This window comes from Ornithodoros turicata, chromosome 5 (genome assembly GCF_037126465.1).
Source record: "Ornithodoros turicata isolate Travis chromosome 5, ASM3712646v1, whole genome shotgun sequence".
In the NCBI taxonomy this organism is placed as follows: domain Eukaryota; kingdom Metazoa; phylum Arthropoda; class Arachnida; order Ixodida; family Argasidae; genus Ornithodoros; species Ornithodoros turicata.
Window position 1 is genome coordinate 13,231,135 of NC_088205.1, and position 16,358 is coordinate 13,247,492.

Here is a 16,358-nt window from a genome sequence, read left to right on the forward strand (position 1 = left end):
GGCAGAAACGTTAAAGATGAAATTGAACATTTTGTTTGTCTTCCTTGCAAATTCTGCAGCACGATCTGAAGCTGGTGTGTCAGAAATAGTGTAGACGGGGGTGCCTGTGTGTTTTCTCCTTGCCCAAATCCAATCCACACGCGTGCTGACACATCGGGCAAGGAAGCGTATACAAACTACCTTTCAGAATCCCCGGCAATACTGAAAAATACTTGAGCGGGAAAGGAAAAGATAAGTCCCCACGAGTGAGTGACGGTCACGGTGATGCGTGATGCTCCGTATCGTTCTTCGGCTACCTGTCGTTGGTTATATCTTGTCATTAGACAAGTGACAGTTCATGCATCATGAACGTATGCTTCTCAGGACGGATCTGTAAATCGTGGACACTCACACGGAAGATTTTTATTACAAAACATTTAACTTCAACTGCCCTGAGAGAGGGCGCCATGCGGTGCACGCCCCTTTCCCATTTGCACTTGAGCAGGCTGCGCTGCGGCTTCCTACAGCAAAGCATCCTGTTTTGCGGCGAGTTAAAAATTGTCCATTTATTTTGGGCTCCGACAGCACCACACCCACCATTCTTCAGTGATCAAATCTTACCGCTTCCGCACATTAGGCCATCTCGGCCGGTGAAAGGTCACGGAGGAGCTGCAAAAAGAAAGCTGGGATGGCGTCCCGGGTTTCACGCCGGTTTTACCGCTTGGAAGGTACCGATGACATGCTACTCGATCGTGGGGCATCTGCCGAAGCTGAAAACCGATGGGTATTTGAAGTCGCCTGGGAAGTCGTCAACAAAGGTTAGCAACAAGGTGCTGCGTGAAACTCAGCTGACGGAGAGTGAGCCACACTTTTGAGTCCCGAGGTTTCCCCCGCATAAATTATACCGTTATTCATCCTAGACAAGTAACGACACCGCGCTTTAGAGCGATAGGGTTTGTGTGCATTCCCCGCCCACTTCTCTCGCTCTTTGAAATCTGCTCTTTACAGCGATGCCCCCCAATGATCCTCGGTTCTCATAAAGTTTCGAGAAAGTCTCAGCCCCCCATGGCAATGACGCTTCCGAACGTGCCAGCCGGCGATAGTTCTAGCAAAGATATATATCTTGTTTGCAATTAAATAAGTTGAATTGAACATTCACATGACGCAATCTCTCACGAAGGCATAGTGTATAAACAAACGCCATCGCAAGGTCGATGTGCGCCTCAAGGTCACGGTCGGGATCTGGGGCAGCGCCGGCGCTTCGGTCTGAGCGCACGCCCATGCCCTCCAGAAATTAAATTAAAAATTAAAATTCCTCCAAAATTAAATGGAAAGCTTCGCCTTGGGCGAGTGAAAATGTCAATAAACTATAGATGTTTGAGTAAATGTGTAAGCATTTATATTTATACATTAGGTACATTTGTTTCGCACACACATATATATATATATAAACAGCAATGTTTGTACAGTGTTGACCCAGTTGATGTATTTCAGTCGGCGGGATCTACACAGTGATTCGGTCTAAAGCCGAAATAAGTGTTGAGGAACTGGGTGACCAGTTCTGTCTCATTGGCCCATACAACGAGAACTTGGTGCGGACTGAAGTTGAGGTGATGGAGCCACCTTATAGCGTCTTTTGGAATAGCATTAAGGGCCTGAAAGATCAAGGCATCAAGGTCTGTATAAGGACAAAAAGGGCCTTCTAGCGCCAGTCATATTTGATCGTGTGTCGGATGCCACGGAAGAACTGCCTAATCGTTTTTGAAATTGTCCAGGTGGTGTATGGACGGTGGTTGATCGATGGTTATCCGCAAGTGCTCCTCTTCGACATTGGCTCAGCTGCGTGGAAGTTAGATGAGTGGAAAAGGGACTTGTGGAACACGTGTAACATTGGTGTGCCCTGGCACGACCGGGAATCCAACGACGCCATCATCTTCGGCTACCTCGTCGTCTGGTTCCTGGCAGATGTAAGTTGCATCAACACTGAGCTCTCTCTCACATTACTTATTATGTGGTACCTCCTCGCAGTTCCTGAGGAGCGTGACTGCAGCAAAGGGTACACCCTATGTGGTGGCCATGTTTCACGAATGGCTAGCAGGAATCGGCCTCATCCTGTGCCGCACCAGACATCTGGACGTTGCCACCGTGTTCATAACGCATGCCACACTACTGGGGAGGTACCTGTGTGCTGGAAACGTAGACTTTTACAACAATTTAGACAAGGTGGGTGTCGACTCTAACGGGACCTCGTTTCAATCCACGAGCCTGTTTCTCTTTCTTTTTTCTTAAACAAAGGTTCAGGATGAATGCATCCTAGTGTGTCGACAAAAAAATGAAGTCCAGTTCTTGGTAGCAAGTGTGAAATATCTAATAACGACGCTAATTTTGACTCTCCAGAAGTTTCTAACTGTGACTCTATGGCCAATAAACACCGAGGCCTCACAGAATGAGGTGCATGTCTAGAGCAGTGTTCTTTCCCAGTTTTCTTTAGACAAAGAAGCGGGTGACAGGGGAATTTATCATCGTTACTGCATGGAACGGGGGGCATGCCACAGTGCCCACATATTTGCTACGGTCTCCGAAGTAACGGCCATGGAAGCCGAGCACTTGCTCAAGCGCAAACCAGGTGTGATTCTTGTGCCCCCTCATCATCTATGGCGCTCTCACACTGTCCTGTTCTTGTAATGTGCAGACGTCATCACACCCAATGGACTCAATGTTAAAAAATTCAGCGCAATCCACGAGTTTCAAAACCTGCATGCGGTCGCAAAGGAGAAGATTCACGATTTTGTGCGGGGACATTTTTACGGGTAAGACAGTGTTTTGCTGTTGTACTGCCTCAGTTTTACCTTTTGTTTTTTTGCGATATTTGCGATAGCAAAATGTCTGACACAAAAGAATAAGCTCAATTGTGCTTCAGACTCTTGAAAATAGTCTCGTAGTTCTGTGTGCTTCACATCTTGTCACGATCTAGCGGGCAGGTAAAGTGTGCAAGCTTTACGGTCACATGCAAAGTTACGTGATATTCGAGAATGTTTCATGGAATATCTGCAGCCTCACAGCTTTAGCCATTATCAGTCTGTAGCTAAAGCTTTGTGGTTAAAGGGGCACTAAAATGCAAAATATCTCTCTCTTATATAGATGTATAAATATCTCTTCGCGGTATGAAAGATTCTGTTACCTTGACAATACTGCAAAAGGAACGAGCTTCACCCTTTGCGCCGTTCCTAATTTAAACGTGAATAAAGGTGCCAGTTTGGAGGTTCCTCTTTCCTTCCTCTGAATTGGTGCAAAACGTCGAGGGTACTTCACCTCCCAGCGCATCCAATTGTCAAAGGAAATTTATTGCGGGAACTTCCCCTTCCCGCATTTCTTTGTCCAATCAACGCGGTATGCTGGGACGTTTTTTTCGAGCACCGTTATGTGATTATAAAGTCCATCCCTTGTATTGTATGTTCCACAATGCTATTAGAGACATAAAATACGGTTTCTATTGAGACAATTCTTCAAAAAATTCAAACGTTATCTTCATTGGCAAGATGGGACGTTTCGTCATTACGACATATCCATTCATCATTTTGACGTGAAACTCGTCATTACACACATCTCGGAATCGGCACGCATCGCGACACAGCGCACACTCGTTATTACTCCTGCGTTGCATTACGAGTATATTCGAAATGACGAGCATTGAGTACAGAATCTACCTGCTTCCAGTAGCCTATCAGACCCACAAAAACACCAACCCTATTTCCAGGCACTACGATTTTGACCTGGACAAGACGCTTTACTGTTTCACTGCAGGAAGATACGAATTTTCAAACAAGGGAGCGGACATGTTCATAGAATCTCTGGCTAGATTGAATCATTATCTGCAGGTGAGGCAGAATTGGTGCGCAGTGTGTGTCAAAAACTACAAGGGCGTTGACGTCATTGCAGACGTCAAACAGCGACGTTACGGTCGTAGCGTTCCTCATCTTCCCCGCCAAGACGAACAACTTCAACGTGGAGTCTCTGCGGGGTCAAGCCATCTCCAAGCAGCTCCGCGACACCGTGCACAGTATCCAGAATATCATCGGAAAGCGCATGTTTGAAGTGTGCCTCTCGTAAGCATGGCTTACACCGCCGCATGGCCGTGCGTTTTCGTACAACTGTCTTTCTCATCAGGGGCAAGATTCCCAAAGGCGAAGAGCTCATCTATCCAGAAGACCTGGTGCACCTCAAGCGGTGCATCTATGCAACGCAACGGACATGTCTCCCACCCATCTGCACGCACAACATGATAGACGATGGCGCGGACCCAGTGCTGTGCCACATTCGGCGTTGCCAATTATTTAACAGGAGGGAGGACAGAGTCAAGGTAATGTTTGTTTTCATAAGTCTGTGTTTTGTCAAGAACGCATCCATTTCTAGTTGTCCCTATAAACCCATCCATGAATGTTTGCTTGTCTTTAGAGCAGGGTGCACAGTGGCCTATAACTGCATGTGGTTTATAGAATACAGAGTTTACATATAATGCAGAGCAGTGTGCTTACGTTCGTCACTTGCAGTGCTGCAACGGCTAACAACCAAGATTCACAAAGAGCAATCAAGAAATTTAAAAAAAAATTGTTGTTGTTGTTGTTAAAAAGTTTGAGCATATTGTGTCATTAGTAGTAAACATAATTGGTATTATTAAACAGTACCTCTTTTTGTTGATGGTTTTGGCTGTACGCAGACTATGCACTCATGACTGGATTATACCCGACCACAAGACCAGTGCAAGCCAGCTTTGGGCCTCATGCTTATTTGAAAAGAAATAGCAACCAAAGCATGGTTGTGGTTCCGGGTATCCACAGCTGAGCGTCGAAACCGAAACGTTTTTTGGTTTGGTTCTGGTTCTGGTTCGGCCATAAAGGTTCAGTTCCGGTTCAGCTCCGGAGTTCACATAAATATCAGTTTGGTTATCTGGTTCAGATGCTGTAAACGGTTTGAAACCGGTTCGAGATTCTAATATGCTACAAAATTATAGGTAGCCACTAAGGATGATAGAAGATCTCTTAGTTACGTTTTTTATGCATTTATTTCTGTTTTTCGACCAGCAGGACACCCTTTCAACCCTTCCCCGAGCAATGTGCCGTCAATCTAGGCGGGCAGACCGCACGAATCCCCACATCACCCCCCCACCACACACCAACCCGAACCGAACCGGTAACCGAAGTTTGGTAATTGGTTCGGCTTCCGGTTCAGCTCCAAGATGGCGCTAATTACGGTTCAGTTCCAGCTAAAAATTACGGTTAATTACGGTTCCGGTTCGGTTTGACGCTCTGATCCACAGTGGCGACGACGACGCTGTTTCTTTGGGGCCCCTATTCTAAAACTGTACTACCATGGTGCAGTCTTTTTTCTTTTTTGGCAGTGAAGCAAAACCTTTGGTACTGACATGCACCAGAAGCTTGCTAGATAAGCACAGGTATTGCAATGTGTTGCACTGTATCCCGCCTTACCATTGCAGGTAATCTTCCATCCAGAGTTCCTGTCTTCCACCAACCCCCTTTTTAGCATGGACTACGAAGAATTTGTTCGAGGATGTCACCTGGGTGTCTTTCCATCCTACTATGAGCCCTGGGGTTACACGCCAGGTAATGATAAGCCCTCGCTTTTCAGCATTCTCATTCCATCCGTTGCATCAACAGCCGAATGCACAGTCATGGGGATCCCAAGCATCACAACCAATCTCTCTGGTTTTGGCTGCTTCATTGAGGAGCATGTGGCAGATCCCATGTCCTATGGCATATACATTGTGGATCGACGACTCAAGAGCCCCGAAGAATCTGTTCAGCAGCTAGCACAGGTGTGTATGCCACCAAACGAAAAGAGAAGAAAATTGAACCTGCCGTGTATGAGCACATTCTAGGTGTCTAGTCTTGCCGTTGAAAATAGAACCCTAAAAAAAATGTCATCATTTAGAATACTGCATATTTCTCCAACTTAATGTGAGCCTCCTTCAGCTTCAGAGCTTTTTTAAATGTTCCAGGAGAACACAGACAAATGCCATGCATCTTTATGCGATGATAATGACACCCTGTGTCACCTGCAGACTTTTCAGTGGCAAATGCAGTCTGATAGTTTGACCACATTTCTGATTTTTCGGACTGTTTTCGTAAATTGAATTGTGCAGTGATAAGAAGACTCTTGAGCAGAAATATTTTGCGTGGTAGTACCTGATGGTCCTCTTGAAGTATTAATCGTGATCCTTGCTCCTTGAATGAAGTCAGCTAACTGTCCTTTTGGCTTTCAGTACATGTTTGACTTCTCATGCCTCTCACGAAGACAGAGGATAATCCAGCGAAACCGTACAGAACGGCTTAGCGACCTTTTAGACTGGAAAAACTTAGGAATTGTGAGTTTCCTTCCTTGTTTTCTTTTGTTCTGGTCACCAACATCTTCGAATGTTCCCCGCAGTATTACCGCAAAGGACGTCAGATGGCACTGCACAAGACCCACCCCGAACTCCTAGAGAGCGATCTAGGGGTAAGTTTTCCGGAGCTTGTCCTCACGCAAGACTTCTCCAAGCGTTCCACTATTTCCTAATAAAACTTTGGACAAAGACACCTTTTTGCTAGGTGCTACTTAAAGGCTAATCTTATGGAACAAATGGACATTTTCACTTTGCTTTTTATGGTTTTTTTATGTGCAGACGGAAGTAAGCATGCTGCACTTAGATTGTTCTGCCCGGTATGCAATATTCAAAAGGTGCATTCATTTATCTGTTGCAGACGTCGCAGCTCCAGTTAAAGTACCCTCGCCCCATGTCGGAGCCTCCTTCCCCCAGTGCATCGCGAACGTCCACCCCACCTCCATCGGAACACGGTAGCGATGAAGATGAGGAGGATGATGACAGAGAGGAGGAATTCATGTCCATGAAATCTCAGTGATCCCATTCCCCTTTCCTCATCACCCTCTTGCTACCTACCTAACTAGAGGAAATTTTTGAAGTCATTTCTGGTGGGGTTCGTAGTGAGACCTTGGTTCCAGAAGGCTTCCATGTTTCATGGTTAATGAGGAAACTGCCAAATTTCTTTGTACTTCTCATGGGCATTTTCCCCAAGTCTATTTCTACTATTTTGTGCAGACGGCTGACTTTCTCCTTGCAAAATCAATCGCCTGCATCTAACCTATGAATGGGGTCAGGAAATGTGCCGCCTGGGTGATCGATTGCCATGAAACACTTTCCCATAATACCTACATTTTCTTTTATTGGGTCTCAAAAGTATGAATCTCCAAATTTCAGGTAGGAGAAATATGATACTGTATAACTTGTTACTTCTTGCACGTGTGAAATTTCAGTGTTTTTTTTTTTTGGAGCTTAGCCCATGCCTCGGGACATCTTGCATTATTGATCAAGATTCTGAGAGGTCGGTTACAACTGCAAGCAGATGTAGGAGGACCAATCTTCAAGTGAACAAGTTTGACCTGTAGACCATTCCTCACTTTATCCCATTGCACACTACAGGAATACTGGTGCTTATGATTTGTACTTTTGAGACCTTAGAGACTGACAATAATTTATGCGAGATGTTGACGCCCTATTGGCTACGATGCAGCACGTCCAGCAGCTCCCTGTTCAAGTCCTTAGTTACTGTTAGTCTTGTTAGGTAGGCGTCGAGCTTTTTGTTACCTGGTGCCATATACACAACTTTTCTGCAGGACGCTGACAGAGTTGTCTACTGGTTAGGGGGCAGATCCTCCTTTCCTTTTATAGCAATACTGCTTTTTCAAATGGAACGTTTTATTAATGTTTTAATCGCTGCAGATACTCAATTTCCACGTTTTAACGTTCTTTACAGGATCTGCGTTTGCTTTCCTCTGGTGTTTGTGTTTAGTGGGGGAAATGTTGATAGGACTTCTTTGTCACTAGCAAAACACGCGTATTTACATTTGTTTTTCTTTAATGTGTACGAGAAGGTGATAGCAAATAAAATTTTTTCTGTAAACAAAGCGTATATTCACTTTACACGACGAAACAAGCATATCTGCGACATTTTAAGCATCACAAAGAGCTCCAGAGCACACGTACACCACTGAGATGTTTTTTTCTAACGTGCATCATTGCGAGACGTACAAGAACAACAACCACATGTAACAAAATCTGACAATAATTCATCTCCTCCGAAGGACTGCATTATCTGTCCGCTATAGCTCCCTCCTTGAAGCAAGAGTCCAAAATGGTAGAGCAGTGCTGTCTCACTTCCCTCAAGTCGTCACGGCCTTCCAGTGACAAGACGAGCTCGCGCAGGACGGCCTCCATGCCCAGCTGGGGACGGGCCAGTTCCGTCCTGGCAGCTGGGCTTTCCGTGCACAGGGTGGCCAGGGTTGCCAGGAGGTACTCGTGATGTGGCCCTTCTCGTTCTTGTTGCAGGATGCCCGCTAGCAGCTCTATGAACCCCATCTTCAGCAAAGAGTCTGTCAGTAAACGAGTACTGATAGTTGTGTACCATGCACCAGTAATGAAGTACTAATGCAACATTCCAGACGATAGGGTTGTCCTTGCTCTTAATCCAGCTATGGTCTTGTAACTGTCCTCGATTTTGTTTTCTGATAAGCACACGTTTTCCACGTAGCAGTGTGGGATTTACAGTGATTTATCCACACCCCCACCTACACCCCCCCCCCCAAATGTTCAGTGACACCCCCCTAACTTTTTCACCTGTGTACCTCCTACAGGGGGTGCCATTGCGATTTCAGCTTTAGACACATGTCGGTAATGATATGTTAAGCTGTAATGATATATACTTATAATTAGAGACTGAAGTTTTAAGATTTTACCCGATTGTTCCCCGAATTGGCACCCCGAATTGAAGGTTCACCCTTTAGGGTGAAACCTGATTTTTACCCGGAAAATTCCCCTCACTGGGATGTCTGCAGGAATGCATTAACTTCTTTTTTTGGCAGCAAATGCAGTTACATCACCATCTGTACCAAACCACTACAATTAGTTTGAGTAACTGAGCACGATTTATCCCCGAATTTAGCATACGGGGATTTTTTTCGCCCGAATTCGCATGAATTTAGTGCACAAGTTTATTTACCCGATTTTTACCCCCCGAATTTAGAAAAAAATATTTCCCGAAAACTTCAGGCTCTACTTATAATTATGGTCCCCAATTTTTTCCTACACCCCTCCATGCTTGGGATTCTGGATAATTCACTGTGTGGGAATACTGTGTTTGCCCGCATAATCTGCGCGCCTTTTCTACAAAAAAAAAAAAAAGCAGGAAAGTTAGGGGTGCCCAAATTGTGCGGGAACGTTCGTAACAATATTCAAACGACACAAGATTCTAAAATTTTACTATGCCGGTCATGTAAGCTACCGTTACAGCTGATATTAATGTTACCACTGTGTTGCGCAAGTGCGAAAAAAAAGTACTCCCCTACCGCGCAAACGGCAATGGTCGGGAAGCAACATGGCGGGTCCACCGCTCATACAGCAGGTGAAATACGGAGAGACGCTGCAACGCTACTGGAAGATGCCGCTAGTCGCACTGGCAACCGAAAACACGCTATGTTCGCCAGCTTTGTCATGTTGTGCTGTGCAAGTTCGTGGTGTGTTTGTTCAGCATTGCTTTCCACATTTGTTTTGTAGTTCGAGTGACAGTATCCTCCATCGCATCACGAGGGGGGTCCCCGAAATCCACCATTAAGAATAAACGTTTAAGAATAAAACATTCAAGAATAATCCGCTTAAAAAATACACGGTTAAAAATATATCTCCCAAAATAAACCGCTTACTATCCCCGCTTAGACATCACCGTTTAATAATCCACCATTAAAAATAAACTGTTTCAAAATCCCCTCACCATCTAGCACGGAGGTGGACTGATTGCAATTTACGCTGGGTTATATCATGTTATGTTGGGTTAGTTTAGTTTGGTTTCGGTTAGTTTAGAATAGTTTAGGCTAGTTTGGTCCTGTGAGGTTAGTTTAAGCCCCTTGCTTGCAGTTCACCTTGATTTGGGCCATACCACATGACTCTAGCAACTGTAGAGTGGATTTGGGGGGATTCTGAAACAATTTATTTTTAACGATATATTCTTAACCGTGGATTTCTTAGCGCTTTTATTTAAATGGGGATATTTCGGCGAATATTTTTGTGCGTTGATTTTTAAGCGTATATTCTGAGAGATATATTTTTAACAGTGGGTACTTACGCGTTTATTTTTGAAAGATTATTTTTAATGGTTTCAAACGGGATACACCCCATCACAAGACCATCATCTCATGTGGCCGCAAATCAAACAAAAGCAATGCAGTACCCTCGGAAGCACTGAAAAATAAAAATTCCCCACAAGAATAATGACTAAAGCCCCTAGCTTTCCACGACGGAAAAATTAACATTTCCATGAAGTGGAATTTATAAATCTGCGGGATTCTGTAGGCAAGAGAAAACAAGCAAGAAATGTTGCAACATTCTCCCAAATTTGCGTACTGATTCGTTCGGCGCGCCTTTTCTAACTGTTCAGGCGTTCCTGTCGAATTTTCTTTCGGCGCACCATGTTCAGCTGTGCTGCGTGTAAGGGCCAGCAGTATCAGTCGTGAATGACGGGGTTTAACCCGCGAAAATGTCACAGATTGATCAAATCCTTACATAATTCTCTAATATGTGGAATATTCAGGAAAAAAAAAAAGAATGAAAAATAAATAAAATTCTTAGGCATACGGAAGGTTCCGCGAGACATTGACAATTCTGCGAAATTTCACAGAAAGCTAGGGGGCTCTAATAATGACTTCTACAGTAGGGTCATCCCATGCCAAACATTGTGCTCGACCATCCCCCGATTTTTTTCAATTAAATTGTGGTTGATTGTTCCCATGCAGCCAACGCTCTCCCGGCTTATTTTTGACGTCAAAATGTTTTTCGCCTCTTGAAGATTACAACGGGACATGTGATCTATCTGGTGGAAAAAAATTCTAACAAAATACCTTTTTTACAAATTCCAACCAAGCATCTTCTGAGTGAAGGCGAAGCATAACACTTTCATCCCAGAACGTGTTGATAGTTGATTGACACTTTTTATTGCGAGTTTATGCCCAGAGAAAAATGTCAAAATTCGAACAAAAATACGTTTACAGTATTTTACAAAGTTCCATCGAAACACTTTCTGATTTGGCAGCAGAAAATTTTTTTTAAGCTGACCACCCCCGCGCTCATCTGGTTCATACCAAGACGCATCGCCGCCACCGTGGCCGAACACGCACGAGAGCGGTCCGACCCGATTTGGGTTCTGCAGCAAAAAAAAAAAAAAGGACACATAGAAAAAAACCTTTCAAGCTTCATGTACTCACAAGGAAACTGCCTACTGCAGCGACACAGTTTGGTAGGAGCACTGGTCGTAAGGATGTGCCTCAGTGACCGGCACTGGCGGGCTATTGAATAACCGTAGTCTGTTTAAGCGATGACGTACACAGCCCTTACTAACACCGACTCTACGGCACCAGGCAATAAAGGGTATGCAATAAGCAGGGAAAGCGAGACAACTTAACTCTTTTGGCTTCCACCAATTAAAAAAATAATTAGGGGTGTGCGAATATTCAAATTCTCAAATTCGAATCGAATATAAAACGCTCGATTCGCGAATCGAATATCCAGTACTCGATTTCTCGAATATTCGACTATTCTGCGAATATGAACGACACAACCCGAAAGTGGGCTTCACCTGATGCTTCCGTGCACGAGGTGAAGCCTGCTTTACAAAATTGCCCTTGCTGCAGGACCAACACAGGCAGGACGGTGTTTAGTTTAAGATAACGTTATCCAAAGTTAGATTTGTAGACATTGTCTCTGGAAGGGGTGGCGCCTCTCCCATATGCAGTTTAGCGGTGCCGACGAGGGACTTTGATTTGATGTCTGTGAGGTTGCCTTTAAAAAGTTAGGACTCTCGAATAATGACTACAGCCCACGAACAAGAAGGGTGTCTTAAAGATGTCCTTTGCATTTAAAATTTCCGTAGTGCAACTTCCTAGGGCGAGTGCAAAGAAACTAAAAGGTGTTCATGGCAAAGCTGAGGCAGGATGCCAATTCGTTTGAAACAACTACAGCCTCATCCGTATAATATGCTACTGCCTGGCATAAAATTTTGAAATGAAGGTAACCACTCCGGTACTCCAGTAAGTGTGGGCTCACCCAAAAAGCAGGAAGCACTCTCATGTAACATTAAAGAGTAGGGGCTTTAAACAGAAGAATTGCATGTCTCTCTTGTGACAGTTAATGCTAGAAAAATTACACTAAAGCCATGGGCTACGAAATGGGAACTTTTAGTGCGAAAGTCACATATTGTAAATTTTGCACAAATATTCGATATTCGATTTGGTATTCGGAATTTGATTCGACTTCAAATATTCGGATTCGCACACTGCTAAAAATAATACACGGGAAGACAAACTGTCCAAGTGACACCACTGAATATAAGGAGCCTGCTCAGGGGTCGGTGTCGCCTCCGATCAAAGTGAGCTAGATGTAATAGGTGCAGACCTATCGTCGCCGAAGTCGATCCAGGGCTCTGGTGCTCCTTGTGTACTGCTCTGCCACAAAAGGCCGTGCTCACAAGGACCTGAAGCTTCGAAAGTTAATTTGTGCAACACGATCTCGCAGGCAGCACAAATTGGTTTTGGCCGCTCCCAAGTGCGTCTGGCAGCAGTGGCCATACGCCTTGGGTGATGCAGCCTTGCGGAGGAACGCCGGATGAGTGTGGGGGGTGGTCAAGTTCAAAATTTTTTTTTCGCTGCCAAAACAAAGTATTTCGATGAAACTTTGTAAAATAAATGCTGAACGGCCATGTTGGGAACCGCAATTTGTCTCATATTTTTATCAGGACCACCTCAGACCAATTTTTCAGACGCCATTTTTTCTGATGTCCTCGATTATTCGGACTTTTGAGAGATCACCCTCGAGTTTGAAAAATCGGTTGGAGACCGTATTATGTCAACCCGTAATCTGCAAGGACTATGTGCAAATGAATTTTGAAGAACCCCCTCAAAACCATCTTTTTCAACCAAAATGCCTGTGTATTGTGCACAACAGTGGCATAGCCAGTGGGGGCGTTTTAGGGGGTTCAAACCCCCAGCAGATACCGTACCTTTGGTAGTGCATTTGGGAGAGGGAAAACGAGTGTGAAATCCTCTGCCACATGTTCCCGTAAAGTGTCCCATAAGTATCCCATAAAGCTCCCATAGAACCCTTCCCAAAATATTTTTATGGCTACACCACTGGTGCACAAACATTTAAATATCGGCAAGGAAACTAACAGGCAAAAATGGGAGAAGTCTAGCACTCGCAAGTGAATAAAATAATTGAAACATTTATTTTACTGAAGAACAAGCTATCGGACGGAGTCCGTCCTTCATCAGGTGCGATACATTGAACACTTGGTAGAGATATTTATACCAGGGTGTCGAACCGCAAAAAATACGGGTTCGGTTCGGGTTCGGGTTCGGGTTGTTTTGATTTCGTTCCGGTTCAGTGCCGGTTCGGCGACGCCAAAAACCGAACCGGTTCGCAGCCCCGAACCGGTTCGCGAACCGGTTCAACGCTTCCGTTTTATATGTTCCATGAAACTGCTTTTATCAGGAAATGCGTGGCTAATAGTTTACTGCTGTTGTCTGCATTGACGTCTTTAGCGGTGAGGTAGCTCTTTAGCGAGAGAAATAAGAAATGGATGAACACTTATTGCAAATAGAGTCCACGCTGATGAAGCGGTGTTGTCCCGCTACTTTCTGTTCCCAAAATCTCTTTTTCACACGCACAGTGCCAGCAAGATAAACTTAAAGGAAGCCTAATAAGATGGACAGCGTAAGATAGACGACAGTACTTGCCGGCACACTGCCTTCGCAGCGTGAATCGATCTGAAATCGTACTGAAGCATGTCGAAAATAAGCCTGCCAGCCTTACTCTGTTCGAGCTCACAGCAGTGTACTAGTTAATCCACCTCACAAAGGCAATGTATCACGACACAACTGCACTACCAATAAGCAGAACCACATTTACTTTTCAAACCACGACCAATCAAACAGGCACCGTTCTGCGTACGCTCCTTCTCCACTTCTCATGTTTCTGACTTGTTTAATTTTTACTGCTCAGTGTTCTGAAAATTTCGGTTCGGGTTCAGTTCCGGCAAAAATAACGGTTCGGGTACGGTTTTCGGTTCGGGTTCGGTTCGACACCCTGATTTATACTAATGTACATCAGAGAAAGGGGACAGCGAAGGTGGTGAGGAGGAGATACAAATTCTTATTAGAGAGGACTGAGGGCGCGAAAACGAAAATATAAAAGAAAGCGATGTACAGTCGGAGTGTTACCGCTTTCTTTTATATTTTCGTTTTCGCGCCCTCAGTCCTCTCTAATAAGAATTTGTATCTCCTCCTCACCACCTTCGCTGTCCCCTTTCTCTGATGTACATTAGTATAAATATCCCTACTAAGTGTTCAATGTATCGCACCTGATGAAGGACGGACTCCGTCCGAAAGCTTGTTCTTCAGTAAAATAAATGTTTCAATCTCTTTAAATACTTATTTTAAATATCGGCAAAAAGAAATCTTCCCTGGCAAATCCCCCTACTTATAAATGTTAGCTTCATACCTCTACTCTTGGGTTGCTGAGAGCAGAGTGAATTGATGAGGAAGCAAGCCTTCACTTTCAGTTTGGTCACGTCCGACTGGAGGGTGCGCAGGAGCACCGAAAAGCCGTCCAGCTGCTCAAAGAGCTCGTAACCCGGAGGATTGTGCCGTACCAAGCCTGTGTTACATTTTGTCTCCTTAGGAACTCCAGCAACATTTTAGGAAAAAAAAAAAAAAAAGAGAAGGGATACGCAAAGATAGCAAAATGCTCACACGAAATGGCATAGAGGGCCTTGACTCTAGAGGCGTCATCGCTCGCGTTATCCACAAGGGAAAGCAGTTTCTTGAGATGCGGTGCGGCTTCTCTCTGACAGTACGGGTTGTTCTGCACCAGTTCTGCCATCAATTCGCATGTCGTGGTGCACACGGCGGGACTGGGGAATCCAAGCAATCGGTCCAGAACTGTGTACCCTCCGATCTTGTGGAAATCTGAAATTCATCAGACAGAGGTAAAGTGTGTGCATTTGTAAAGGTGAAGAATGTGTGGAAGGAGCAGTGGGTTGTATTCACATGACGTCAAACAAACGTGTGTGTCACTGTCGTTCTCACGTATTCTTCTACGAAAACTATGGTTGCCGCTGTGAAAAATTGCGCAGTTTGTCATCTTTCAATGCTGCTGCCAAGACAAGTGACCACCAGTGGGAGCAGCCTAAGCGCAAGTGAATAGACTCTACAGCAATGTAAATTGAAGCAATGGGACAAACACAACAATGAAGTCTCAACACACCCAAGAAACGGCAACAAACGTGAAGAAAGAGTGAATGTGTGTCGGTGTCTTCTTGAACGTACAAGGCCTTGATATGTTGACGAGAGAGCGATGACAGCGTAGTAGCGCACCTAACCAGCAGTCAGAGGGGTGTAGGTTCGATTCCCGCTGCCGGCACTCAAACTTCGTCAACTGGCGTACTTGGGAGCAACAGTTATGAGTACGGGTGGCGTATCTGAGTATTCTGCGGTGGACAGCTGGAATTGCTACCAAACAGAGGTCGTGCATATCTCGATGCTCCAGGACTGAAGGGTGCAAAGAACAGTACCTCTGGCATAGTCCACAGAGCCGGCGAAATCAATGATGTTTTCCATAGCGGTCACCAGCGTCCCGCACGCATCCTCCGTGATTTCGCCAGGTCCATCATCCAGATTTTTGAGTGTGTCTTGTATAATTGAGAGGTTTTTGCGCATTTCTTCAACTGGCGAAATAGACATGTCCTCAAGGGCCTCCGCCAACCATTTACGCCTCTGTAAACAATACAATCAATTTCATCATAACTGAAACCGACACCGCTGACAATGCGTTCGTAGGCGCTAAGTACAGCCTTCCTTTTTTTTTTGTCCGCTTTTGTAACGCCTGTTTAGCTTCGTGAAAGCGGTCTCGAAATTGCATTGCTATATGTGTATGCCGTTGTATTACTTACTTCAGGATCCATCTCTGACGGAGATTCATTCGACGCATCTTCAGACCGCGTATGTTGAACGCAGAAATTTAACAATCCTGGGAGATTGCTCGGGTTCCTGGGCCCTTCTCCGCTCATGGTGAGTCTCTCTTCGGCAATGCAGAAGGTATCGCCGTGAAGTTGTTACGATATATCAAGACAAACGTCAACTTGACCGCAACGAACACTTCTTGCTCGATACTTCTGTTTTCGCGTTGCGTTTTTCACCACGTTTTTCGCTTTTTCGCTATCCACTAGCCGGCTACGAAGGCGACTTCATCGACGTCGTCGGGCTTC

General features: G+C 44.9%; 2 protein-coding genes across 3 annotated transcripts; one reads left to right on the plus strand and one right to left on the minus strand.

Annotated features, from left to right (window-relative positions):
* The first annotated feature begins 166 nt into the window (after positions 1-166).
* On the plus strand, positions 167-7,959 carry LOC135394070 (glycogen [starch] synthase-like). Of its 2 annotated transcripts, XM_064624539.1 has the most exons (14): positions 167-797; positions 1,474-1,655; positions 1,755-1,946; positions 2,008-2,202; positions 2,461-2,605; positions 2,672-2,789; positions 3,737-3,857; positions 3,919-4,085; positions 4,147-4,339; positions 5,474-5,600; positions 5,655-5,812; positions 6,260-6,361; positions 6,424-6,492; positions 6,738-7,959. In XM_064624539.1, the coding sequence occupies exons 1-14, from the start codon at positions 668-670 to the stop codon at positions 6,894-6,896; spliced, it is 2,058 nt and encodes a 685-aa protein (XP_064480609.1). In that variant the 5' UTR covers positions 167-667; the 3' UTR covers positions 6,897-7,959. The 2 variants fall into 2 exon arrangements, with proteins under 2 accessions (XP_064480609.1, XP_064480610.1); XM_064624540.1 differs by lacking the exon at positions 1,474-1,655 and having other exon boundaries at positions 701-797.
* Positions 7,960-7,991: 32 nt separating this feature from the next.
* On the minus strand, positions 7,992-16,329 carry LOC135394074 (hsp70-binding protein 1-like). The gene is made up of 5 exons (XM_064624553.1): positions 16,044-16,329; positions 15,666-15,867; positions 14,845-15,060; positions 14,594-14,749; positions 7,992-8,424 (listed from the first exon to the last, which is right to left on the minus strand). The coding sequence occupies exons 1-5, from the start codon at positions 16,158-16,160 to the stop codon at positions 8,144-8,146; spliced, it is 972 nt and encodes a 323-aa protein (XP_064480623.1). The 5' UTR covers positions 16,161-16,329; the 3' UTR covers positions 7,992-8,143.
* Between the last annotated feature and the right edge of the window lie 29 nt (positions 16,330-16,358).